The 27,670-nt window shown below is 41.0% G+C and overlaps 1 protein-coding gene across 1 annotated transcript in view; it reads left to right on the plus strand.

The window, feature by feature from the left end:
• Dchs2 (dachsous cadherin-related 2) overlaps positions 1-27,670 on the plus strand; it is a 149,804-nt gene that overhangs the window by 85,954 nt on the left and 36,180 nt on the right. The window contains exons 4-10 of the mRNA XM_042701600.1: positions 7,549-7,785; positions 8,756-9,772; positions 13,681-13,868; positions 15,934-16,033; positions 17,132-17,289; positions 18,880-19,753; positions 24,503-24,742. Coding sequence (XP_042557534.1) covers positions 7,549-7,785; positions 8,756-9,772; positions 13,681-13,868; positions 15,934-16,033; positions 17,132-17,289; positions 18,880-19,753; positions 24,503-24,742 — 2,814 coding nt within the window. The remainder of the gene's footprint in view (positions 1-7,548; positions 7,786-8,755; positions 9,773-13,680; positions 13,869-15,933; positions 16,034-17,131; positions 17,290-18,879; positions 19,754-24,502; positions 24,743-27,670) is intronic.

Below are 27,670 nucleotides of genomic sequence, written 5' to 3' on the forward strand. Positions count from 1 at the left end.
TGGCTTTATAACTTCCATTTGGGCAACTTGGGTGCCAGACCCTCTGTGCTTTACATAATTTGTGCTGGAGGCTCATGATTTCCTGAAAACAAGAGATTGCTCATTGATCTGTGTGTTCCACATCCCAGACTCAGGCAGTAAAAAAAAAATAAAATTAAAAAAAAAAATAGGGCTCTTTGACTTATTGCATTCATCTGGTCAGAAAAATGTTTTGGAGAAAACTAGAAGGGGGTGTGGCCATGTCACGGTTGTTTTCTCTTGTGGGTTTATCTTCCTGTTCTGTCTCTGTTTCTGGTTTCCTAAGTTTATTGTTGAGTCAAAGAACATTTTTGTACAATGCGTTTAGGCACTGGGAGAGATATTGCATGGAGCCTTCTTTTCTCCTCTTCTCCAGCCCTTGGCTTGCTTTGATGTGGGCACGAAGCTGGCCACACTGTTTTGATTTTTTAAAGGAAGAAACCCAAGAAGCATAGTTATTAATAGCACTTTCATCTGCTTAAATCCCATCTTATAGATGACACGTAGATTTCTCCTCCGTTTTTGAAACCTTCTTTTTAGTATCATTAAAAGATCACTACCTTAGCTTTTGAGTTTATTCTATTTATTTAGTAATTTTACACGAAGGAGCAATTTGATTTCTAGTTCAGATTATTTTTAGGGGATGAATAGGTTTCAGGCATCTGGGTTCAGTAGTGATTGCCAGCTAAAATGGCCCCCATTCTCAGGACTACCTTTGTAAATTCCTGTGGTTTAGTTCTTCTTTATGGAAGCAAGTTAATGAGATAGAGATAAATCAGTGCAAATTCTTAAGAAAGTGTTTAGCTTATCAATTCAAGGCTGGAAATGGAGCAGACTACACGTGTAATGAGCCTTTATTCAAAGCTCAGTACGTACCAGGTACTGAAGGATTTAGGATCCATCAGTGAATAACACAGACAGAAATTCTCTTCTCAGAGGCCTTCCACAAGAGGGTCGTGTTGTTTCACCCATTGTCTGGTCGGTGTTTCATTGTACAGAACACAATATCCAATGTTAGCACCGCGGAAGAACAAGTAACCCAAAGGGTAAGAAACTGCCACCCCAGGGCGGCCGTGCCTCTGTGTTTGGCTGGACTCTTCCGTTTGTGTGGGTTGTGGATTTTACGTGGGCTGTAACTAATACAGCGCAGACTGTTTTCTTTATTTCAAGGGTGGATTCTTTCCTAATGTGAGTTTTCTGCTCAGATTTCATACCACGTAATGATTCTCATAATTGCTCATGATCACCAAGTTCTTACGTCTGACATTCTTCTCTGTAGTTAATAAATTAATACCATACCTCGTTCTATTAGGGATGCAAGCCTGATCGTGCCAAATAAATGATGACTTTTTTTTTTAATTTGCAAGACAGAGTCTGAAATTAATTCTGAGTACCTAATGATTGTATGTTACTTTCAAAGAGAACAAAAGCATGTTAGGGAATTTCCTCATGAGTGTTTTCAGCACAAGATCACAGACTCAGTGAGATGGAAAGAACCTTCCAGATCAGGGCTTTGTTAGTAGAGGAAGTAATTGAGGCTAAAAGAAATTTGATGACTTGCCTAAAGATGCAAGTCGACAATGCATGGACAAGATGTTTAAGAATATGGCTCACATCATAAGGTTTTTGAAGCATCTTTTCTATATATCATCTAGCCTTAAACAACAAATATTTATGTATCTGCAAATTAAAGAACTGAATATTCAGAAACTTTTCTTTTTGGCGGATAGGGGGCAGCACTGGAATTTGACTTCCAGGTCTCAGCTTGGTAGGCAAAGCTTTCACCACTTGAACCACATCCCCCAGACCTTTTTGTGCTTTTCACTTATTTTTCTGGGTGGGGTCTTGTGTTTCTATCCCAGAGCGGCCTCATTTACAACTCTGTCATGTATGCTTTCCTGTATAGCTGGAATTACAGGTGTGTACCACTCCATCTTGCCGCTAAGGGTTTAATGACTTATTCAAGGATGTGGTAATGAATCTGACACTTGAGTTTACCTCTTAGATTTCCACTCTCTGTTATTATGAGAGTTTTGTATTTTATTAGAACTGGAAACTGAATCAAGAGTCTCCACAAATACTCTACCACTCAAGTCCTACCCCCAAGTGTTTGGTTTTCAGTTTGTTTCTGAGATAGATTCCCCCTACCTCTGCTTAATCTGGTCTTGAACTCTTAACTCTTCTGCCTCTGCCTCCCCAGTAGCTAGAATTAACAAGTGTATGTCACCATATCTGGCTAACTAGGACCATTTTCAACTAAAGAGCACAGCTAAGATGGAGACAATTCTATGATTCAACTAGATAAGACAGAAAATGATGCATATATATGTATATATTGAAGTGGCATGTCATATAATGTGAAGTCTGATATAGTGATTTCTACAGCATTGCTGTATTTACTCAGAATTACTTTAGTTCTCTGGAACCTTTTGTGCTTCCATATGGATTTCAGCTTTGACTTTTCTATTTCTGCTTTGTTCTAGAGACATTGGGATTTTGATGGTCATTGCATTGAATCTGTAGATCACATTTATTTATTTATTTGCTTATTTTTTGTGCCAGTCTTGGGACTTGAACTCAGGACCTAAGAGCTGTCCCTGAGCTTCTTTGTTCAAGACTGGCATTCTGCATTACCTTGCTCATGTAACTGTAACCTCTCTGTACAGTATTTTTACAATAAAAAATGTATTTTTTTTAAAAAAGACTGGCACTCTATCACTTGAGCCACAGCTCCATTTCTGATCGGTTTTGGTGGTTAATTGGAGATAAAACATCTCATGGACTTTTCTGCACAGGCTGGCTTTGAACCTTGATCCTCAGATCTCAGCCTCTCAGTAGCTCAGATTACAGGTCTGAGCCACTGATGCCCAGCAGCTTATTTTTATTTTAAAAATGTAAAATAGCCAATTTAGAAAGGATTGTTAGCAGGTGTTTAACATGCAAAATGCATGTCTCTCTGAGCCAGGGTATTAATTCTCTTTTATGTCTTTTGGGACCATCCTGTGCCTGCAGTTTAAATCAGCCTCAGAAGGTAGACAGCTAATGCACAATGGAAAAAAAATACAGGTGGAGAAAACATCCAACAAAAATAAACAGGAATGTTCACTAAGTGTTTTTTAATTATGTATATGGCTGCTTTGTGGGAAAATGTTTCCAAATGATTCTTTAATGTTTCTGATGTTAGATGTTAAGCATATAAGCTAAGTTAGTATTATGTGATAAAATCTATTATGTCAAGATTTTAAGATGAAAGGAATTCAGGGCTGGGCCTGGTGGTTCATTTCTGTAAACTCACTGAAATAAGATGGAGATGGACGCATTAAGGTCAGAGGCCAACCTCAGGCAAAACCATGAGGCCCTACTTGAGCCACAGTTAAGGCAGAAAAGGTTAAAGGTGTGGCTGAAGTGGTAGAGTATCTGAGTTCAAACTCTACTACTGCAAAAAAATGTTTATATATATATATATATATATATACATACACATACATATCTGTGTGTGTGTGTGTGTGTGTGTGTGTGTGTGTGTGTGTGTGTATATATATATTATAACCAAAGAAACACATTACCGTGGGTAAGAATGATTTCTTTGGAAAGGTAATGAACACTTGCTATGTGCTTAATGCTAGATGACTTTTTCCACGGTGCTCTATATGTCAGGTGGGTTTCCCCAGTGTCCTTTAATTCCAGGGAAGGCACAGAGGCTCAGCTCAGGGAAGTTGTGGTGGCCTGGTGGCCTGAATCACATAGCATTATGTGCTCTGAAACAGACCCAAGAAGTTGAAGAGAATTAAAGCTAGGGGAAGGCATTTTTATGTATCACCATCTTCCCATAGATTTTCCTGGAATTGCTTATGGATCTTTTTGTTTTTCCTGAAATTCCAAGACAAAAATCAGACTTGTGCTTTATTATTTAAATGGCAGTTGTCAATTGACTGTGTGTCTGTTTTCTGGAACATAATTATAGCAACACACTGAAATGAATATCATGTGAATCAATATTTGGTTGCAGCTGTCCCCAAAATAAAACAAAATACATGAGGTTCTCTGGAAAGGTTATAATTTTCTTTAGCCACAGAACCCAAAATAGACATTAAAAAATAAGAATAACAGAGACATGAGTTTATTCAGTGCACCTAATTTTATTTATAAAAAAGAGTTTATATCTATTATCACTTGTCATGATCTCCCTATATTATATACTTTTGAAAATACAAATATACAGGGGCCTGGTTGGTCAATAATAATGTTAAACAATTGTTACATAAAATGTACAGTTGGTGATGAGCTCCAACACCAGACCCAACAGATGAACCAAAATGGAATCATATTAGGGCTCACCATCAGCAGGAGGAATCTTAGTTGTTTATGTTACTTTCCAGGAAGTCAGGGGAGAGAAACTGGGCCAAATCCCCATGCTAGCCAAGGAAGCCTCCTTGATCCCTTACAACAGAAGTGACTTTGAAGCAACCCTCCCTTGTTTTTCTCTGTTTTTGCTTCCCTCCACCCTTTTCTGTTCTGTGGGCTTCCTCCCTCAGTTCAGAACACTCATCCTATTTGACACAATGAAGTCTTATTCTGTTTCATACCACTTATACAATTCTGTTTTATTCATTCTGAATGAATCTAGAATCACAGCTACAAGCCAGCAAAGGGTCTTTCACCTAAACTTGAGTTCTGACTGTATTTAGTAAGCATTCACCATGTGCCAGAAATTGGTCTCTGTACTCTCCCTCTCGTATCTCTTTTAATAGTTCTATCCAAACTTCCAGGTGGAAACCGTTTTATCTTGTTTCACAGGAGAGCAGATGATCCAGGAAAGAGAAGAGGCTTATCTATCTAAGATAACTCTGCTTGTCTCTGGGGCAGGATTGGAACATATGCTCTCTGGCTTCAGAGTCCTCATATCATGTGGGGTCAGCTCACCACTTGGTCAGCTTCCAAGAGTTAAAACCCAAACTGAGTGACTTCAAAGAGCACTGAAATGTCTCTCAGTTGTAGAGGAGGAAAGTCTGCAAACAAGATGTCCATAGAGTTAGTTTCCTTTGTTGACTCTGACAGAGAAGCTATCCCCATTCCTACTTGCCTTCTGGCTTCTAATGGCTGCCAGGATGCCCTGGCATTCCTTGGCTTGTGGCAGCACACTACAAATCTCTCCCCTAATGGTGGCCTTTGTACATCTAGGATGATTTCATTGTCAAAGACCGTATTCCAAATGAAGTCATATCCTGAGGTTCTAAGTGCATGATGTTTACAGAATTTACAAAGTTTACAAAGCATGCAGTCTTCAAGTAATAGATGATTCTTTTCTCTACTGTTGCTAAAATTATGACTTTTATACTGGACCACCTCAAGTTGGGTCTAGATCTTCAAGGAGTTTTGTTTCTGCTCTAAGGAACAACTGAATCAGTCATTAGCACTTGTGGTCCAATGGAGGGAATGGCAATGCACAGACTTATCACAGTATTTCAAATGCCCACAAGAGGAAGCGACAGCTAAAACGTCGCTCTTGTGTCTTTGTCCACTAGCAGTGTATCTGGACCTCCCTGAAAGGACCTACAGGCCCACATTCCCACTGACAACCTGTGTCAGTATCTGGAATTCAATCAGAAGGGACTCATTAAATAATAATAGTAATGGGGCACATTGTAAACTTAATAGGAAAAAAAACAAAAGCAATAGGACCACTCACAGTTATATGACAAATGAAAACTATGTATCCATCCAAAATTGGTTTAGATAAAACTTCTGATGATTGGGTTTGCCCATTCGTAGAGGAGCTGGATATGTCAGCATGCCATGAGGCATCAGAGCTGCCCCTTGCTGTGTTGGTAGGCAGAGGCAGGCTGTTAGGAATATAGGCTACTGGTCAACTTTTCTATTGAATTTCTTAGTATTCTTTTCATGGAATTTCACAGGGTATTGATGCCACTCTAGTTCTCCCAACTTTCCCTTACCACAGAAGGGGTGTGTGTGTGTGTGTGTGTGTGTGTGTGTGTGTGTGTGTGTGTGTGTGTGTGTGTGTGTGTGTGTGTGTGTGTGTGTGTGTGTGTGTGTGTGTGTGTGTGTGTGTGTGTGTGTGTGTGTGTGTGTGTGTGTGTGTACATGCATGCATGCACGCACCCAATCCTGGGGCTTGAACTTAAGACTTGGGGACTGTCCCTGAACTTGTTTTGTTCACTTGAGCCACAGCTTCACTTCAAGCTTTTTTTGATAGTTTATTGGAGATACAAGGCTCACAGATTTTCCTACCTGAGCTGGCTTCAAACTGTGATCCTCAGATCTCAGGGCTCCAGAGTAGCTAGGATCACAGATATGAGCCACTAGTGCCCAGAAGATTTTTTTTTAACCACTCATTTTCATGCCTTGCTCTGTATGATTTATTTACCTAGTAATACTTCTGTGCTCAGCGGGGAGAGGCAGGAGTTAAGTCTCTGAAGTCAGTGTGTATCTGGCTCTATACTGGGTGCTTTGTTTATTGATGCTCTTTCATGGACTCTACAGAAGCTGTGCACAATACATGGTGTTGGCCTGGTTCTACAGTAAGCTTACAGATGCTAAAGAGACTCAGAGGGTTTATGAAAATTGCGCAGGAATTGACAGAACTACAGTTTGAACCTGGCTCTGTCTAATTGTGACGAACTCTCCATGGTCTCATACTGGTTCATAACCTCTAAAGAATGGATTTCTGGCCTTGCTTTTAAGAATCAGTTCCCCAGATGGAAAATGTCTAGGATGCTAGGTTTATGGCCCAAGTCTGGTTCTGCTAAGATTTAATCAAAATCATTAACAAATAAACCTACAGCTGAGAACATAAAATTAGCATATAGAATTAGAAATCTAACATTTGGAATGTTTGGAGGTAAGGTTTAAAAAAAATAATTACAGCTGGGTGCCAGTGGCTCATGCCTACAATCCTAGCTACTCAGGAAACTGAGATCTGAGGATCAGAGTTCAAAGCCAGCCTGTGCAGGAAAGTCCGTGAGACTCTTACCTCCAATTTATCACCAGAAAACTGGAAGTGGTGCTGTGGCGTAAGTGGTAAAGCAATCACCTTGAGCTGAGGAGCTCAGAGACAGTGCCTAGGCTCAGTGTTCAAGCCCCACCACCACCAACAAAAAAATTACAAACTTCACTCATTTATATAGAGAGTCCTGAATGCTGGAGGGAGATCCACATTTGAAATCTGATAATAATTGCATGGTCCAAATTTATCCCATTAATTAAATTGGTTACCTAATTGTCACAGAAATACCTCACAAACCACCTGCTAGGTGGGTTCACAATATATGTCTGATCTCAAGTCAGACATTTTCAGAAAAAATTAAAGTATTGTTAATGTCCATTGTATAACAAAAACCTTGACATTTGTTACAATAAATAAATACTCCATATTAAAAATAATGTCTGGTTATATATCTGGGTACCCCAGGGCCCAAACAAGTTGACACATACAACTAACCATCACTGATGTTACCAACAGTATCTACTGCATATTGACATCTGCTTGTCAACTCTTTTCCCCCCATTCAGGTATTATTTACTTGACATCGACAATCAATCATTTGGAGCCTACTACACTTTTTTTGATGGTCTGTGCTCGAGATGGTGGTGGGCTTACAGCTGCTGTTAATGCAGAAGTCACTATTCATGTTCTCCAGAACACATTGGCTCCTGCAGAATTTGAAAGACCTAAGTATACTTTCTCAGTTTACGAAGATGTGCCTGAAGCCAGTCCTGTGGGAACAGTGAAGGCAAGGGAGTCTTTGAGTAAGTATTAATTCTTACACTGCAACAAAGTCCATTTTTTGGAAAAGTTTCTGTACTTTCTTGGGCCATAGTATCTTACACAAATCCTTTTCTCTTTGCCTACAAGAATGGAGCCAGTACAACCCATGGCTTGCTCTGTTCTTGGATCTTGTTTCCATCCAACCTCCAATATTATTCAGATAACAAAACTAATGGGTATTTTTAAAAGGAACTTAATACAATACAGAATAATCATAATGTCAAAGGTATACATCCTTTATTTCCTGTAATCTACTCACCAGTACACACATAGCACACACACACAAACATATGCACACATGCACATGTATATATAAATACAATGAACAGCTTTCCAGACCAACTATATACTATTCTACTTTATTAGATAAACAATTTGCAGACTATTTCAACTTAGAGGTAAACATTTCATTTTTACTATTGATTACAATGATACATATTTTTGTTGGCTCAAACACAACTTGAGCAAACATCCTTTTCTGCCTCTCTTTCAAGTGTGTAAAGTGTCCTTTTACAGGAATATGGCCTACAAGGTAATTCCTCCTAGAGTCTGTCCTTCCCCTGGGCCCCTTGCTTTCTCTCCTCTCTCTCTCTCAACCTCTGCGAAATAATGTTGGCATTCACAGGTAGATATTGTGGAGAAATACTAACTTAACCTGGCTCCCACAATTAGGTAAATAAGGTGTCCAGATTATTTTCTATTTTTCTCTCTTCATGCAAGAACAAACAAGTGTGATGAAGCCTATGGCTAGAAACTATCTACTGTGTACTCCATTGGCCACTAAGAAATCTTAAATCCTGTGTCAACTTCCTAACAGACATTCAAGAGGGAGGAAGGAAGACATCCAGCACCAGTCCACGCAGACTTAACCTATCATAATACTTCCAATTTCTGCCTTTCTAGCAGGTTGATTCCTTTGGCATACAATCACTGAACTCCTTGTCTTTTCAGATTCTTCAGAACCAATCTTTTACCAGATCTCCTCTGGTGATCTGGATGGGAAGTTTTCCATTCACCCTTGGCTGGGCACTATCCACACACAGAAGCCTTTAGATCACGAGTCACAGCCCGGGGTGGTCCTCACGGTCCAGGCCCAGCTCGGCAGCTCTCCAACCTACAGCAGCACCCAAGTCAACATCACAGTGATGGACGTCAATGACAACTCCCCTGAGTTTCCCATGGCCTCTGATGAGATTAGGATACCCCAGACCACACCTCCTGGCACAGCCTTGTACCTTGCACGTGCAGAAGACAAAGACAGTGGCCCAAATGGACTCATCTGGTACACCATTGCAAGCCCAAGCCCAAGTATCTTCGCCATTGACTCCAGGCTTGGTGTAGTGTTCCTCCATGGGAATCTGGGAAGCCATGCGCCACAGAGGCACACCCTGATCCTAGTAGCTGAGGACCATGGGGCTCCCGCTCACTCATCTCAGATGGTGCTGACTGTAACTGTTGAAAAACAAGAACAAAGGCCAGCCCTGACCTTTAAAAATTGGGTCTATCAAGTGGAAGTTCGTGAGTCTCTGTCAGTGATGGCACAGATGCTGCAAATCCAGGCCTGGCCCCTGGCCCTACTGCGCCCACATTTGCAGGTGGTCTATTCTCTGGAAGCCAGTGTGGACTCTGCCGCATTTGGGATCCACCCTCATACAGGTTGGATCTATCTCCGGAGACAACTGGACTATGAATCGACACGAGCATACAGCCTTAGAGCATTTGCCTATATCCCAGAGGACAGACTGGTACAAAATGGGAGCACCTCAGTAACTGTTCACGTCCTAGATGAGAATGACAATTCCCCTACTTTCTTGCATGGCCCATTGTTTCTGAAAGTCCTGGAGAGCCCTGTTCCCTTAGGGGTCATAGGCCAAATCACAGCAGTGGACTCTGACTCTGGAAAGAATGGACAACTCTCATACTTCCTTTTGTCAGATGGGAAATTCTTCAAGATGAATCCCAACACAGGTAGCTTTTTGTAGCTCCTGCCTATTCCTCTCCATTCAGATTGAGAAAACTAGAATCTTTATCTGTAGTATGGATGCAAACATACAGCTAAAATGAGACTTTTTGGCTAGTGCATTAATTATTCTGAGATTGTGTGGTTTTAAAATAGAAAGCAATTTCACTAAGGATTCATAGTTTTGTAACTGCTCTCTCACCTGTTGATAATCCATTTGGCCTGTGTAACAACGTCTGAATCAAACATGAACCCCATGTTCACACATGGTCCCATGAAATTATAGTGGGGCTGAAAAAAATCCTCCGCTGAGAATTTTTATTGTTCCTTTTCTATGTTTAAATATGTCTTTGATACAGAAATTCTTACAACTGTATTGCATTTGCTTGCAGTATTCGCCATAGAGGTATACTCGCCTTTTATACACTTAAAGCAGATTGGTAACCCTAGCTATTTGGGAGATTGAAACCTTAGGATCAGGGCTCAGAAGCCATCCCAGGCAGACAAATTCATGAGGGTCTTATCTCCAGTTAACCAGCAAGAAGCAGGAAGTGGAGGTGTGTCTCAAATGGTAGAGCACCAGCCTTGAGCAGAAAAGCCAAACCAGAGTACAAGGCCCAGTAATGATGCGCACCTCTTCATACGTCTGTGCGTGCAAGTACACACACACACACACACACACACACACACACACACACACACACACACACACACACACACACACACACACACACACAGCAAATTGGATTGAATAAATCCTGGGCAAAGGTTTTTCTCATTAATTATTCTTTTTAATTTATAGACTTTAACAATATATCAAGACATATTTCATGAAATATGTCACCTGTAGAGATGATTTCAGAATCACTAGAAGTGTGTAGGTTGCTAAGAGATCCTAGAGGAAAGGGGAATAATAATGGTGATGCCATTCCTTATTGAATTACCAATTTAAGCGTTAAATATGAAAATTTGTCATATTGTATAAGCTGGGTGATCAGGTAATGGTGCTTTGCCCTTTAATTGGACGGAATTTGGAGGATGTTCTCAGGGACTGCATGTCTTTGTTCTCCAAGCCCTGTGTGAATTAGGAGAAGTTTTCCCTTCCTCCAGTAGGTGGAGCTTTTCTCTGGGACATGTGGCTCTCCAGGAGGACTAAAGGCTGGACTTCAGCCCCCATCCAACCCCTCAACGGAGGCCCCTTTTTCAGGGCCCAGTCTGTACAGTCTGGCCCTGTTTGCATCTTAGCCCACGGGACTACTTATCTGTCCTCAAGTACTTGTTTCAATGTGCTAATGGTAGCTGGTTCCTGAATTTTCCCTTCTCCTAAAATTAGTCCAGCACCCAGATTCAGAAGGCCAGGAGTCCATTCCTCATCTTGTGTGGCGTTCAGCAAGTAGCTTAACCTCAGAGTTCAGTGTCCTTATGTGAGCATAGGAGGGAATTCCTGGCATGTTCCATGTCCTCCTCTGAAGGACAGAGATCTAAGTCAGGTGAATGACGGGACTTGAAGACAAAGTTCTCACTCTCCAGGGATGATAGGGTGCACGAGGAGCTGGGGAGGGCATTCTTCAGGGCATGGAGGAGTGACCCTGCCCCTCTGAGCTGTCTTCTTAGTGACCTGGATTCTAGCTCTCAGCTCCACCAGGCCCCACCCAGGCCAGCCCCACGGTCCCTTCCTCTCTGGCTCTGACTTAAAACTCTATACTATTCAGGATTTGGGCTTTTCAGAGAATTGCTGATTGCAACTTTGGGGGAAAAAAAAAAAGCAGTTGTGTATATGATTTGTTTTCTTTTTGCTGGTCCCAGAGCTTGAATTCAGGGCCTGGGCTCTGTCCTTGAGCCTCTTTGTGCCCAGGGCTAGTACTCTACTGCTTGAGCCACAGCACCACTTCTGGCTTTTTCTGAGTAATTTATTGGAGATAAGAGTCTCTTGGATTTTCCAGCCCTAGCTGGCTTTGAACCATGATCCTCAGATCTCAGCCCTCAGAGCAGTTAGGATTATAGGCGTGAGCCACCCTGCCTGGCTCCATGTATTTGATTTTTATTGTGCTCCTCCTTATAACAAATGGCCTTTAAATAGTTTAGAGAGTAAATAGTTACACTAAATACTGAACTTAAGCTCGTCAACGCAGTAACTTACTCAAATGTGAATTTCCTTTCTCATTGCAGCTTTCTTTTTTTGTGCAATGACTCTTTATTTCCATGAAGAGTCAGCAGTCGGAGGGCTTTGCGCTAGCTGTTTTGTATTTAGTTGCTCACTGATAGTTTTCCTCATCAATGATGTGGGAACCAGGGTTTGGCTGAGCTTCCTAGTAGGAGTTGGGCTAATAGAAAGCTCATTTGTCTTTTTCTAAAGTCCTAGCATGAGGGAGAAGTGACTAGGACTTCATATCTAAACGTCCATGGGAGAAATGAGGAAACTGACCCAAGAGCATACATTTCTAGGAAGAATATAAAAAGGAAGGGCTGTCAATCATTAGTAGCTATTTGGGAAGTTACTATCCACTGCTATACCTAGGCTTTGTGAGATCAAAATAAATATGTCATACACAAATAACAAGACATTACTTAAAGTGTAAGACTTTCAGAAAGGAAGGTATTTTTCCATTATTGTAAAGTAGTCATCACAACTGCCAGGAATTTGTGGCTTATAAAACAAAACAAAAATCTGACAGAACAAAACAAGATCTTATAGCTCTTAAAGTGCTTTATGGGTGCTATAAATGATTGTTAGAATCTTTACAGGCTATAAATGAATGCATTGCTTTCAGTGCCTATACTTAGAAGTTACAAATGATTGCATTGGCCTTAGAAGGTAGGCACAGAAGGTGGTTAGATGGGGAGGTGGAATCCAGACCTAGAACTCAGAGCTGGTGGGGTTTGAGTTATGCTTCCAGCTCTACTTTACACTGATTACTTTTTAGATGGTGGCCTTGCTTCCTGCCCAAACATGTGTTTTCCTATGACCTTTCTGTTTTAGGCTTCTAACCATAGCTGGAAAGACAGGTGTAGCCACTATGTCTAGCTTCTTCCATTGAGATGGAGTTCCACAGACTTCCGTCCAGGCTGGCCTAAACCATGGTCCTCCTGATCTTAGCTTCCCTCATAGCTAGGGTGACAGTCACATGTCATTCGTGCCCAGCTATTGATTAAGAAGAAGACCCATGTATATGTTCCAAATGGCCTCATATGGTGGTCCTCTGAACCACAGCCTCTCAAGCAAGTTAGATTGCAGGCATGAGTCACTGTACCCATCCCAAACTCAGAATCCAGTGCCATAGTTCACAAACTTCCTGTCATTCTCTGCAGTGTCATAAAGAGGGATAAGCAGTCATTTTAAATCTTCCATATTACTCGCTGCCATAAACTCACCTTTTAAAAAATTATCTCAAAGTAGTTGTATAAAGGAGTTGCCATTTAACAAAGCAGTTTATGAATACAATTCATCTTGATTTATGTCACCCTTTTCAACATGAACTCTATTATTTTTGATTCAAAGGAGCAATGGTAGAGAATTTGAAATACAAAGAATAACAATTTTTTTATTGTGAAAATACTGTATAGAGGGGTTAAAATTAATTGCATGGGCAAGATGATGAGTACATTACTTATCAAGCATTGCAGCCTCCTCCTTTGTTTCCCCTTACTCCACCCCCCAACCAAAGTTGTAAAGTTCATTTTTCGACATAACAACTTGTACATCTCATTGTTGCAATGAGAATGACAAATTTGAAGTGGCATTTTCAGGAGCAACTTCAGTAACTGCTTTCAGTGCCACCCAAAGTATGGTGGCACTGTGTATGGTCTTGGCGGTGGTGCCTTGGTGCAGAGCTTTCCTTTCTATGGACTATTTCAAGTATGGCTCGTGGTGCCAATATTTCAAGCTTACAGTGTTTGTGTCTTTATTACATCACAGGTGAACTGGTCAGCTGGTCAGCATTGGATCGTGAGCATCAGGGCCACCATCAGCTGACTGTCCTAGTGACAGACCATGGCTCCCCACCTCGGAATGCCACCACTGTGGTTTATGTCACTGTCATCGACACCAATGATAACAGGCCATTTTTCCCCCAGTGTCTCCCTGGAAAGGAATTTTCCATCAAGGTTTGAGCAGTAGCCTTGCAGTGACCTTGTAGTGTGCTTAGTCATTTGTTTTGAGCACCATCTTGTGGTAGAACATGTAATTGCCTACATTTCTAGACTTTAGAAATTGTGTATGTGCAAGCAAGTTAAAACAGTTACAAGAAAATGAATATACGTGCGCTCTGGAACTGCACTTTCACGGTTAGACAATGAGTTCCGTAGTTCTGATTGTGTATGCAGACAGCACAGTCTTCGTTTGCCCCTCTGTGCCCGGCTCCTTGACAGTAACTGGGGCATGCCACTAAGATAATCGATAACTCAGTGTCACAAGATGACCAAGTTGTGCGGAGGAGGTCAAGAAGAGGGAGGGCAGATGCATGAAGAGGGGAAAGTGGGGAGAAGGCAGTTATATTCAGTGTATATATGATGCAACAAGGAATTTGAGGGGAGGGATTGGGATGGGAAAGATGGGGAAGAATGAGGAAAGGGCTGACAGTGATCAAGAAGCATACTCATAAACAGACACGGTGAATTGTAACAGTGTGTGTAACTACTTAACGATAATCAAAATATAATTTTAGGAAAAAAAGATTTTAGTTGAAAGCAGAATCTGTAATTCTTAAATGGATCAGTGAACATCCAGAGATTTAAACATTGGTCCTTTTGAGCACATATACCAACTTTTAATTATGTTTTCTTTACTTGTCCTTTTAGTTCTATGTGTGTGTCTTTTCTAATGTACATGGTAAATCAGTAAACTTTCATGTTCATAATAAACACAAAATTTTCATGTATATAATTAACAAATGTATTTGGAAGCACTCATAATTTGTTAAATGGATGGATTATATGAATAAAACATCCAGTAGTTATGGTTTCAAAACTGTTGAACTGGACATTCAAATTGTGCTCAAATATGTGTAATAGAAAATGAAAAATAGAGGCTGGGCGCCAGTGGCTCACGCCTGTAATCCTAGCTATTCAGAAGGCTGAGATCTGAAGTTCGAGGTTCAAAGCTGCCTGGGTAGGAAAGTCCATGAGACTCTTATCTCCAATAAACCACTAGAAAACCAGAAGTGGCGCTGTGGCTCAAGCCGTAGAGTGCTTGCCTTGAGCTGAAGAGTGCAGGGACAGCGCCCAAGCCCAGAGTTCAAACCCCACGACCAACAAAAAAAAAAAAAAAAAGAAAGAAAGAAAGGAAGAAAATGAAAAATAGATACTGAGGAAGTTAGTAACTTTAGACTGAGCTATAAAAGCAATGTTCAAAGAAAAATTCCACCCAAACAAGACATTATTATATTATTGTAATGATTTATAATTAGAGTATCAGAATATCCTATGCTTTATTGGACAGTTGAACTTCATGTGTTCATTTCAGTAGTCCAGGATAGATCCTATCATTAATGATACATTTCCTGTGTAAAGTATATTTCCTGGAATTCATACTTATATTTAAGGTAAATAGTTTGATTTATCTTGATCATGTTTAAGATTGTAACAATCACCTGTTAAACAATTGCCTGGAAGCTGATAAATGAGATGATACCAGAATACTTCAAAAACATAAAATATCCTTTAAAATATTTAAGCTATATAAAATACATACACTAAATAAACACAAATATATAAATATCCTTTAAAAATATAAACTTTTAGTTAGTTTGACTTCCTCTATTGTTACTGACTTATTTGCAGAATTAACTCAGATGCCTCAATTTGTTCAAACAGTAAAATATTTAAATTTGTGAGGTAGGTTTTTTTCCCCATGTACTATCATATAACTTCTTTTTTTAAAATTGTCAAAGTGATATAAAGAGGAATTACAGTCATATAAGTAAGGTAATGATTAGATTTCTTGTCAAACTTGTTACTAAGGAGGTAAGGACCTCATTTTTCTCCTCCCCCCCCCCCCCCCCCGCCTACCCCCCCCCACCATATAACTTCCATTTGGTAGACATTTAAATGGTATGCAGGCTTTAACAGTTAGGCATACTCAGTGTGATATGGTATTATTGCATTTATAAGTCCATTGAGACTTCTTTAGAAATTACACTGAATCACTATAAGCCATTTGTTTTCATGACAGGTTCTGGAAGGTCAGCCGGTAAATACATTGGTTACAACAGTGTTTGCCAAGGACCTTGATGAAGGAAGAAATGCAGAAGTGAGCTATTCTATCTCTCCAGGTAAAGCTCGCCTAGGGGTTGGCAGCATTTAGAATTCCCAGTCCTTTGTCAGATATCAGATTCCTGTTTTCTTCTGGGAAAATTCATTCTCTTTCAATTACCCAGCATTCTCTCACTAACTTAGAAAACAACATCAGATTAAAACAAAACATAAGCCAGGTGCTGGTGGCTCATGCCTATAATCCTAGCTTTTCAGGAAGCTCAGATCTGATGTATGGGTTTGAAGCCAGCTTGGGCAGCAAAGTCCCTGAAACTCTTATCTCCAATTAACTACCAAAAGATTGGAAGTGGAAGTATGGGTCAAGTGGTAGAGTGCTAGCCTTGAGCAAAATCGATCAGGGACAGTGCCCAGGCCCTAAATTCAAGCCCCAGGACTGGCACACAAAACAACAATAACAAATGTAAGCAAAAATAAACCCTTCAAACTTCAATCTTCCCAATCTTAGCCACTTGAGTAAGTAGGATTACTAGTGGCGTGAGCCACCTGAGCCTGGCTCTACCTACTATTTTTTAAATAGGAAATTTAAAAATCTGTTATGTATCTTGTCTATATGTTTAATGGAATTCAAAATTAAATCTTTTTTTTTTTTTTTTTTTCGGTCAGTCCTGGGGCTTGAACTCTGGGCCTGGGCGCTGTCCCTCAGCTCTTCAGCTCAAGGCAAGCGCTCTACCACTTGAGCTACAGCACCACTTCTGGTTTTCTGGTGGTTTATTGGAGATAGGAGTCTCACGGTCTCTCCTGCCCAGGCTGGCTTTGAACCGCGATCCTCAGATCTCAGCCTCTTGAGTAGCTAGGATTACAGGCGTGAGCCACCAGCGCCTGGCTCAAAATTAAATCTTATTTTTTATTGGATACATAAAAACTGTACATAGTACTAAGGAACCAGATACTCTTTCTATCATGTATATACTGTGTAAGGTCCTCAAGCATCAAGAAACTACAGAATTGTTTGCCTTAAGTTCCATACTTCAGACTATGTTATGGAACTTAAAGCAAATATTATCCCAGTTAATCATAGACATATTAGGTTAATTGCTCTTTTGTTTTCTGCCAATTTACATTAGTATCTCACTTTGTGTGTGTGTGTATGTATGCAGAAGATCATTCTGATCACTTTAAGATTGATAGCAACAATGGTGAAATAAGAACAAGCACAGTCCTGTCACGTGACTATAGACCTTCCTACAGGATAACCATCATCGCCAGCGACCAGGGAGTGCCCCCGCTTCAAGGACAAGCAGTTGTTAATATCCAGGTAATGTCACCAGAAAATGTGGATGACTGTTCATAAACAAGTGTAGAGATCAGAGAGAGATAGGTTGTGTGCAAATGCTGTTTTAAGACAGTTTGCTCAGTGCACATTTATCTCCTTGTCCGTCACTAGCAAATGATTTGTATCTGAACACATTTCTGCATTAGTTTGGTATGGATTTGACAAGATATTCACTACTACATGGGCATTTATATTAAACAAAAGGTGACTTTTTTCACTTATTCCTAATTTCAAAGGCCTGGTAAATTTACAGGAGAAATGTGTCTGTAAATAAGTAGTAGTAAGACACATTACTTTTGGCTTTTTTTCCCTTCTGTGCCAGACATAGGGTTTGAATGCAAGGCCTAGGCACTGTCCCTGAGCTTTTTTTTTTTTTTTTCCCCTCAAGGCTACTATACCACTTGAGCCACAGTGCCATTTCCATCTTCTTTTGGTGGTTAATTGGGAATATGAGTCTCACAAACTTTCCTGTCCAAGCTAGCTTTGAACCTTGATCCTCAGGATTTCAGCCTCCTGAGTAGCTAGGGTTGTAGGCGTGAGCCACCAGCGCCTCACTCAGAACACTTTTTTTTTTTTTAAAGCTTAGAACCGTTGTAGAAGGCTTTGAAGGCTCTACATTAATCATAACAAGCACACAATTTTTAGCAAGTTTTTGTAGCAGGAAAATATACTCTAACAGACTAAAGATGACTGTGCACAGCTTTCAGCAAACAATCCTATGGTTCCTTGATGCTTAAATATTATTGGATTTTCAATTTTCTGAGACATATTGGAATCATAAAAGGATACTTTCTCACTGGGCAGTGTCTCACACCTGTAATCCTAGCTACCCAGGGGGCAGCAGTTGGGAGCATTACATAGGGTGGAGGCCAGTCTGGACAAAAGAAGTTCACCTGACTTTCTGGAACAATCAAACGTAGGGGGTACCTTAGTATACTCTGTCATCCCAGTTTTGAGAGGAGTTTAGGAGGAGGGGAGTATAGGTTCACCCTAGCCCACATGTAAAGGAAAGACCCTACTTGAAAAATGGCAAAAAATAAAATAAAAACAAAAACCTATGTAGTTCAGGGCAGCACGGCTCAAGTGGTAGAATATCCGTGGAGCAAGTACAAGGCCCCGAGTTCCAACCTCAGTCCCGCCCCCAAAATAACAAAGAAAGTGATGTTTTTCTCACCAATTAACACGTATGTCACACGAAGAAAGGAGTTAGGCTCTAACATACCGTTATGTGTCAGTATGTAACATAACCTTTCAACATGTAGTTAATAGCTCCAAATATCTCCAATGAACAACTTTTGAAATCTTCCTCCTCCTCCTCCTCCTCCTCCTCTTCTTCTCCCTCCTCCTCCTCCTCCTCCTTCTTCTTCTTCTCCTTCTTCCTTCTTGTTCTTCTTTCTTTCTTCTTTCTTCTCCTCCCTCTCTCCCTCCCTCCCTCCCTCCCTCCCTTCTTTCCTTCCTTCCTTCCTCCCTCCCTTCTTTCCTTCCTTCCTTCCTTCCTTCCTTTCTTCCTTCCTTCCTTCCTTCCCTCCCTCCTCCTCCCTCCCTCCCTCCCTCGTCTTTCCTCGTCTTCAGGTGTTACCTTTACCCAAAGGCGGAGGAGGTTTCGCCTCTCAGATGGTCAGACATCTCGTCCTGGCAGAAGACTTGAGGCCTACGAAGCTCCTGAGCCTGCGGCCTGCCCCGGCCCCGGCCCCGGCCCCGGCCCCGGCCCCGGCCCCCGCGGGGCGCCCGGCGGGCGGCGCGTGGCGCTTCAGCCTGGCCGAGGCCGGCGCCGGGCCCTTCGCGCTGGACGGCGCCACGGGGGACCTGTTCCTGGCGCGGGGGCTGGACTACGAGCGGACGCCCCACTACCTGCTGCGGGTGGCCGCCCGCGACGCCCGTGCGCACCCGCCCCGCCACGCCAGCGTCTTCCTCAGCATCGCCGTGGACGACCGGAACGACCACGCCCCGGCCTTCCCCGAGGAGGTCGTGGTGCTCGGGGTGGAAGAGAACGTTCCGGAAGGCACGCTGGTGTACAACTTCACCGCCAAGGACGGGGACGGCAGCTTCCTGAACAGCCGCGTGCAGTACTCCATGGAGCCCCACCAGGCGGGGCCCAGCCCGTTCCTCATCCACCCGGCCCGCGGCTCGCTGCTCACCGCCGCGCCGCTGGACCGAGAGCGCGTCCCGCGCGTGCCCCTCACCGTCACGGCCTCCGACCAGGCCGCCAACCTGACGGACCGGCGCCTGCGCTCCCTCGTGGCGCACGTGGTGATCCTCGACGTGAACGACCACAGCCCCGCCTTCGTGTCTCCGCCCGTGGCCTGGGTCCGAGAAGACGCGGCCGTGGGCTCCGCGGTGCACCACGTCCGAGCCCACGATCCAGACCAGGGCAGGAACGGCAGCGTCACCTACAGCATCCTCCCGGGAGACGACGGCGGGGCCTTCGCGCTGGACGCAGCCTCAGGTAGGGATACCCGGATGCCTGGATGCCCGGATGCCCGGATGCAAGCTCCCTTCAGTATACTTCACCACCATGGCTTGTAACCTCAGACTACCCTTGTACTGGCTTTTCTTCTTTTTGCACAATGCATTATTCTTGATTCGAGGTGCAACGTGGCACATCCCGAGATCTGGTTCCTGCTGCTTCCCTGACATCCCATGTCCCTTCCCTCCTCTGTCCAGCCCCTGACACCTTCCTTCCATCCTGGGTGCAGGATGTTTCTTGTTACAGTGGAACGGTGTGGTACAGGTTCTGTGCCTGGTTTTTTCTCTGTGGCACAGTGGTCTCAAGATATCCATCCGTGTGGTCACATGTTACAGAATCTCCTGTACAAAGCTTCTCTTTGGGTCAGTGTGGGGCTTGAACTCAGGGCCTGGGCGCCGTCCCTGGGCTTTTTAAAAGCTCAAGGCGAGCGCCCCACCACTTTGAGGCACAGCGCCCCTTCCAGTTTCCTGGCGGTTAATTGGAGATGAGTTTCAGGGACTTTCTTGCCCAGGCTGGCTTCAAACCCTGATCCTCAGATCCCAGCTTCCTTAGAAGCTAGGACTGCAGGCCTGAGCCACCCGCACTTGACTGTATATATATTTTTTTCTTCTTCAGGAATCTCAATAATAAACTTTTTCCAGATGAACTATTTTCCATTGCCAGCGACAGTGGGCAAGGGTTTCAATTTCTCCACTTCCTTGCCAGCTCTCCTATTCTGGTTTTCAATAATAGCCATCCTCACAGTCGCCCTGCCTCATGGTGGTTCTGACATGCATTTCCATGTGGATTGGTGACACTAAGCATTTTTTCCATGTACCTTTTGGCCAGTTGGATATTTCATTCAAGTCCTCTGTTCATTTGCAAAACAGTTCTTTTTTTCTTGTTTAGTTGCAAGAGTTCTTTATATGTGCTGGCTCTTAACCCTTCAGATATTTTCCCCTCTGGAATATAGGGTGGCCTTTGTCATTGCCGTTAAAACAAACAAACCCTTTAGGTGGCTGAAATCTACTTGCTTATTTATATTTCTGTGGTCTAGTCTTTTATTGTTGTGTGTTCATGCAAAGATTGATATCATGAAGCTTTCTCCTCTTTTCTTCTAGGAATTGTAAGAGTTCCATGTCTTGCATTGAAATCCTCAATCTATTTTGAGTTTATTTGTATGTATGGTATGAAATAATGGGCCAATTTAATTTTTTCATGGAGATAACTAGTTTTCCTCTTCTATCTGTTGAAGAGATTATTCCTTCCCTTTATTTTTCCTCGCCAGGTGGTGTGTCTACTTTGTTCTCTTGATTTATATGACTTAGCTTCAGGCCAGTACCACACTGCTTTCATTGTGGTAACTCGGTGGTATGTTTTGAAGTCAGGAAGGATGATGTTTCAAGTTGTACTTTTTCTTTTCTCAAGATTATTTTGGCTACTGCAGGTCATTTAAGATTCTGTATCAATTCTAATTTTTGTCCTGCTTCTGTGAATAAAAATGCTACTGCAACTTTTGTAGGGATTGCATTGTAGAGTGAACATGAGATATCTTCCCATTTTTCTCTCGTTCAACTCCTTGCATCAAAGTTACATGAATTTCAGTGTATGCATTGCTTACTACCTTAGTTAATTTTTTCCTAAATGTTTTATTCCTTGTGCTTGTCCTGTGAGGTTGTCTTCCTAATTTCCTTTTCAGACAACTTCATATTATATTATAGAAATGCAACTGCTTCACTTATGTTCATGTTATGTTTTGTAAATTTATCAAATTTATCTGTCATAATAATATAGCTGGGTACTGTTGGCTCGTGCCTGTAATCCTAGCTATTCAGGAAGCTAAGATCTGAGGACTGTGGTTCAAACCCGGCCTAGACAAGAAAATCTGTGAGACTCTTACCTCCAATTAACCACTAAAAAAAGCCAGAAATGGAGCTATGGCTAACCTTGAGCAAAAAAAGCCCAGGCCCTGAGTTCAAGCCCTCCCCTCCTCCCCCACATGCCCACACATTTATGTGTTCTTCAAACTGGGATAATTTTATTTTTTCTGATTTGGGTGTGTTTTTTTTCTTTTTCTGTCACTTGTAGTCAGTACTTGCTTACAGTTTTCCTTTTTATTTTCTTCTCTTAAAAATGCTAGTTCTTAGGATGTATATGTACTTTGATGTAAAAAATTTTGTCTTGTTATGCTGCTTAACATATATGTGTGCATATATGTATAATATATCACGTTTGTATATATGATATATCATATCTTTTAACTTATGATATATACTAGGTATATGTAAAAAGAGTGTCTTTGGAAAGCAAATACAGTTGGCTTGCTGTCCTGTCTCATGGGCTGGATATAGAGTAGCTAGCTTCTTTGCCTCTATCTGGGTCCTTGCAGTTGGCCACGGTGGCAAAGCTAAGTCAAGGTAGGACCATGACACAGCCACAGCATTATTTAAGGGGGCCTTTTGAGACAGAATCTCTACATTAAGCAAACAAATATTGTTTGTAGTTGAAAGTAAGTCACATATTTATTTTATTATTTATTTATTTGTCGGTCGTGGGGCTTGAACTCTGGGCCTGGGAGTCACGTATTTTAATGGTTACATTCATTTGGTCATTAAGGACCTTGCTTTCACACCAGCTGTGACATTATGCTTTTTGCAGAAGCACTTCTTTCTTTTCTTTTCTTTCTTTTCTTCTCTTCTCTCTCTTTTTTTTTCTGGGAATTGAATGCAGAGTTGTCATTCCTGATCACTTCAGTTGTCTGGCTCTCACCAGGTTTTCCAGATAATCTATGCGAGAAGTTTTTATGTGACTTGAGGAAAGAATACGTTCAAAATATGAGTCTTGTGAATTTGGCAATGACCATTCTCCACTTGATTGCCAGAGGATATTGAAAATTTAATGAACCTCAGTCTTGTTTTCTGAAAAGTAAAGTCATCCTGATGTGAGCCTTTGGAAAAAAATTCTCAAATGTCTACCGCTTGACTCAGTTGTTAATAAGAGCATTATTTGGAATGGAACTGAGTGTGGAGGATTTAGAAGCCATGATTATGGCCTGGCTCTATTCTGTTGGAAAATTTCATCAAAATATTCATTAAGTCCTGTCCATATGGTTCCACTCTGAGGCGAGCATGGCTACCACAGCACCCCACTGACAGAGAGACAGTCCAGACCCAGTTGCTGCCTTCCATAAGAACCACAGTTCTCCAAGGGCCCATTCAGCAAGCCTCCCAGTGTTTTCTGAGGTGGCTAAGGAAGATTTAGTTGGGATTGCTAATGACAATGAATAAAATTAGAATTGTGCCTCAGTAATGTAGGTACATGAATCTTGAGCAATCACAGTAGCTGTGGTTGAGGTATTTTTTCCAAAGGCATAAAATGACCATCACTAACAGCATTCACATGAGACAGATTCACTTCCCCCCGTAAAAGTCTCTTGTTCTTATAAAAAAGACATACTGAATTTTCCATCAGCTAATGGCTGTGATGGATAAAGGGGTGGTTAATTATTGAAAAACTGTTTCGTAAAATCTGATTTAATAAAGCTCTTTAATTATTTGAGGGCAAGTTCTTCGAGGAGGAGAGAAGCAATCAATCCCAAAAGAAAAACAAGATTTTGGAATCATGTCACAGCTGTGTGGCACAGCATTTATGTGGCTTTAGGTACCTCAATGGCAGCAGGACAGACCTTGGTTTATGTATGAATTTTATTTTCTACATTATAACATTCCTACTTTTTATTGTTAATAAAGCAAAAGGCAGTTTGCTCAGAGTAAAGAGAAGAAATAAGAACTTTGTAGCAAAAATAAGAAGAATTGTTTAGCAAAAATCAACTGTTTGGCACTGGTGGCTTACACTTGCAATCCCAGCTACTCAAGAATCTGAGACACAGAAAATTGTAGTTCCACGCCAGCCCAGCTTGAAAAGTCTGTGAGATCCCATCCCCAATAACTAGTATAAAGCTAGACTGGAGGCATGACTACTCAAGTGGTAGAGCATCAGTTGAGCAAGCAAGCTGGGTGCAAGACTGAATTCAAACTGTTATCAACAAAAGGAAAACAAAAACTAAATTACTATCATTATACTCTAATTTTTATCACTTAGTTATTTCAAAATATGTCATGTGACCTGTATACAGAGTATATTTATGTATATATAAACACATGTGTGTGCATATTTAGTATAGCTGTCTTTTAAAGTGAGGAAAATGTTAGGTGATTGTTTCAATGGAGTGTTCTCATTAGGCAGTAGTATAGGACAATTTGATTTATATTTTAAACTGTTTTTTTTTAACTAAAATTGTTAACATTCTTTGTGCCCATACTATATACCTAGGAATTGAGCTCAGGACCTGTGTTCTAGCTTGGCTTTTTCACTCCTGGCTGGTGCTCTACCACCTGAGCCACTCCCCCTATTCTTAGGGTTTTTTTTTTTTTGCTAATTGAGTGTAAGAGTCTCTCGGGTTTGTCTTCCTGGATTGTTTTCACACCTTAGTTCTCAGATCTCAGTCTCCTGAGTCACTAGGATTGTGGGCTTGAGTCCCTGGCACCTGACTGAGAGTATTCCTTCTTTACTATAGACGTAGGAATTTAAATTTAATTCAGCACATCATTCTTATTTTATGATTCATTCTTTGACAAAAGAAAGAGTTCTGCGTTTTGAACAAGTTCAAGTAAGTTAGACGTAGATTAGAACAGACCCAACTAATCTAATGGTATTTATAACATATGGATCTCTTGTTTCTCAAAACAGGCCTACTGACTACAGCTTGTCCTTTGGATTATGAAATCAGAACTCAGTATATCCTGACCATCGTGGCCCGGGATGGTGGCACACCGGCGCTGTCCTCCTCTCAGATGGTGACTGTGACTGTTCTTGACGTGAATGACCAGGCCCCGCTGTTCACGCAGCCGCTGTATGAAGCTTCTGTTAAAGAAAATCAAAGTCCAGGAGCGTTTGTCACAAGGGTTGAAGCTGAGGACAGAGATTCAGGTAATTAAGAGATGGGGAAACTGAGGGGAAATAAACCCCCACAAACAGTTGCTACTTATCCAGGTTTCCAGTATTTTGCATACATGCCCAAACACATAAAAATGCATGCTTTTATTTAGCACTGGTGATTTTATTATTAGCTAGAATCCTAGAACTCTTACTCAAGCTGTGTATCCTTGAACAGACTAGTAATTTTCTGTGTTCCTCTGATAGATGTGAAATGTAGATGACAATAGTGTTTAATTTGGCATCCTATTATGAGAATGAATGAATTATTACATTTACAGAGCTCAGATCAACTTCCTTCATGACTGTTGCAACTGTTATAATTTCTATCAACTCTGAATACAGATAACAATGTTGGAGTGAACAATTACCCTGGATAGAATTTTATAAATTTCATAGACTTGCTCTTTGATGTCTTCAAATCTCTTCTGGCATTTAAGTTTCAGTAATATTAACAATATTCTGTTTTATTTTAAGCCAAATAATGGTAAAAATTATAGTGCAGTGTTTTCTATTAACATCATATTCTGAGTTTTTCCATCAGAACTAATATAGTTTAATAAGCCAGTGACTTTTAAATTTACTTTTTCCTATAGTAAGCAACATTATATTTTAGAATATTATTTTGTTCTTTTAAAAATTGTAACATATGTTTTATAGCAATAATAGCACCATCCTCCTTAGATTGTTTATCAAAAAAATAACAGATTTCAATCCATACTAAATTTTATGATGTTTGCCAGCCTTACCTTTCTGATAAAGAGCATCATTTTAATAAAATGCGTTTGACAGGAAATTGCATGAGAGATAGCCTAGCTTTTCCTCTTTTGGCCAGAGAGGGGCAGTATGATCAAAGAGTTTATCTTCCTTTCCCAAAGAAAGACAGGGGGCTGGAGTGAGCTAACCATGTTCCTTCTCCTCCACCCCTCGCCCCCCCCACCCCCAATCTGTGCTTAGAGAATTTGTTTAGCACATTTCTGCCACTATTCGTTGTCAGAGCATTGGAAACAATGGAGAACATATATAAACTTTATGTTTCCCGTGCAGTAAAGTTCTATTTGGATGTGCTCTGTTGGGCTGTACATAACGAACATTTCCGACGCCGTGCACTTTAACAATTATGTAACAGTGCCTGTTGCCAGGGACAACTTTATCGATTTTACTTTTTATTTGTACAATGGAATCCACTCGCATCATTTCTTTTAAGAATTGCTCTCAAATGTTTGCATGTATTAACTAAAGATGATTACTATAAATACACTCTTCTGAGTTTTTATGGTCAAGATGCCTAGCCTGAATGCCATTTTGTTTTGGAATGGGCTGTCTGCAACCTGTTCATTATAACTGGATTGAAGGCATAATAGAGATGATGGTCACAACTCTAAATTAAGATGCAACATTGTTGTTTGTACCCCTTTGCTTCAGTGGATCTCTGCAGTATACCTCGACATCTTGAGTCTCATGCACTCCTACCAGCTTTCTACATGGTTTGGGTTTACTGGAAATTTCAATGTTTTCAGTGAGGCCAGATCTGTTAAGCAGGTGGTTATATAAATACATGTGCTATTGAATATGTTTTCCTGCAGTCTCCTTGTTTTTCCTTAGTAGGTTAAAACAATGAAATAGGATTATGCATGCGAATTAGGTGACGTAGTCAAGATTTTAACATAATTGGCATCTTGTTGGAATTTATGAATGGTTTACTTTATAGTATGTATTTTAAAAAATACTACAGCATTACTCAAGAACAGAGAGCTCCACATATGTTTTCTAACATTCTACAATGCAGTTTTTTTTTTAATGTAGGCGTGGAGTGTTTGGCATTCAAAGCCCATGGGGATGTGAGCACAAATGTTTATGATGTATGAGTCACACTAATTCTCGCAGAAGTTTCTTCTTGTATTAAAGGGGGAGTGAACTACCAGATTTTAACTGGGGTATTAAAACTGCCCCAGCATTCAGTGTCCCCCAACAAAAGCTCCATTGTGAGTGAGCAAAGATCTATTCCTGAAACATCTCTCCCTGGCTCCCTGGCAGGAGGGGTACCCAGTGAGTCATTGGGCTGAAATGTTTGCTCCACACTGGTGTTTACAAAATATCTTACCAATATATTGTCATTTAGAAATACAGAATGTGATTCTTGTCTCCTAGAAATGTATTCCCCTACCTGAATGAACTACATCTGAAAATCTAGAAAATCTGTCTCTGTGCTGGATGTACCCTGGAACCCTCTAAACCTATACTTGCAGCCAGTTAAATTAATTAAGTTTAAAATATAAGAAGCATCTAATTTCAGAAGTGCAAAATATGGGGAACAAGTGTCTTAGATAAGTGGACTTTGCACTTTGGCTTTTGAGTCTCATGGCTTTATCTGCATGGGCAAAACAGAAGAAGTACCATTCTGTTCACTCTTCAAGAGAGACTTCTTCAGCCAACCCTTAGTACTGTCCTGCTTACCTGTCCCTGAGATTTGATTGACCATCTTTATGTAAATTTCTCCTATAAGTTATTTACAGAAATACTAAAAGAAAAAAAAGAAGAAAGACCAATCACGACTTCACTCACTCAGACGACATTCCCTGTTGTCTATACCCTTACTGCATTGAATCCATTGTATTATTACCATGTATTTGTTTATTAGTCTGTCTCCTCTCTAGATTATAAACTCCTGGATTCAGGACATTTTATCTACTTTTATCACAGATCCTTAAGATAATGCAAGATTTGATATCAGAGCTCAATAGATACTTTGGACCAAAGGATCTGGGAGAGCAAAGCAAAGACGGGACTTGCTTCATTTCAAATTCCATCATGTGTGCATTCCTTCCAACACCCATGCACAATCCTTTTTGTTTTAGATTGCCTAAGGGTACAGGCATTTTGTAGTTGATGAATTCTTTATCTAATAAGATGTTCTTTCCA

Source organism: Dipodomys spectabilis, unplaced genomic scaffold (assembly GCF_019054845.1).
Source record: "Dipodomys spectabilis isolate Male_0828 unplaced genomic scaffold, ASM1905484v1 ptg000297l, whole genome shotgun sequence".
Taxonomy (NCBI): Eukaryota; Metazoa; Chordata; class Mammalia; order Rodentia; family Heteromyidae; genus Dipodomys; species Dipodomys spectabilis.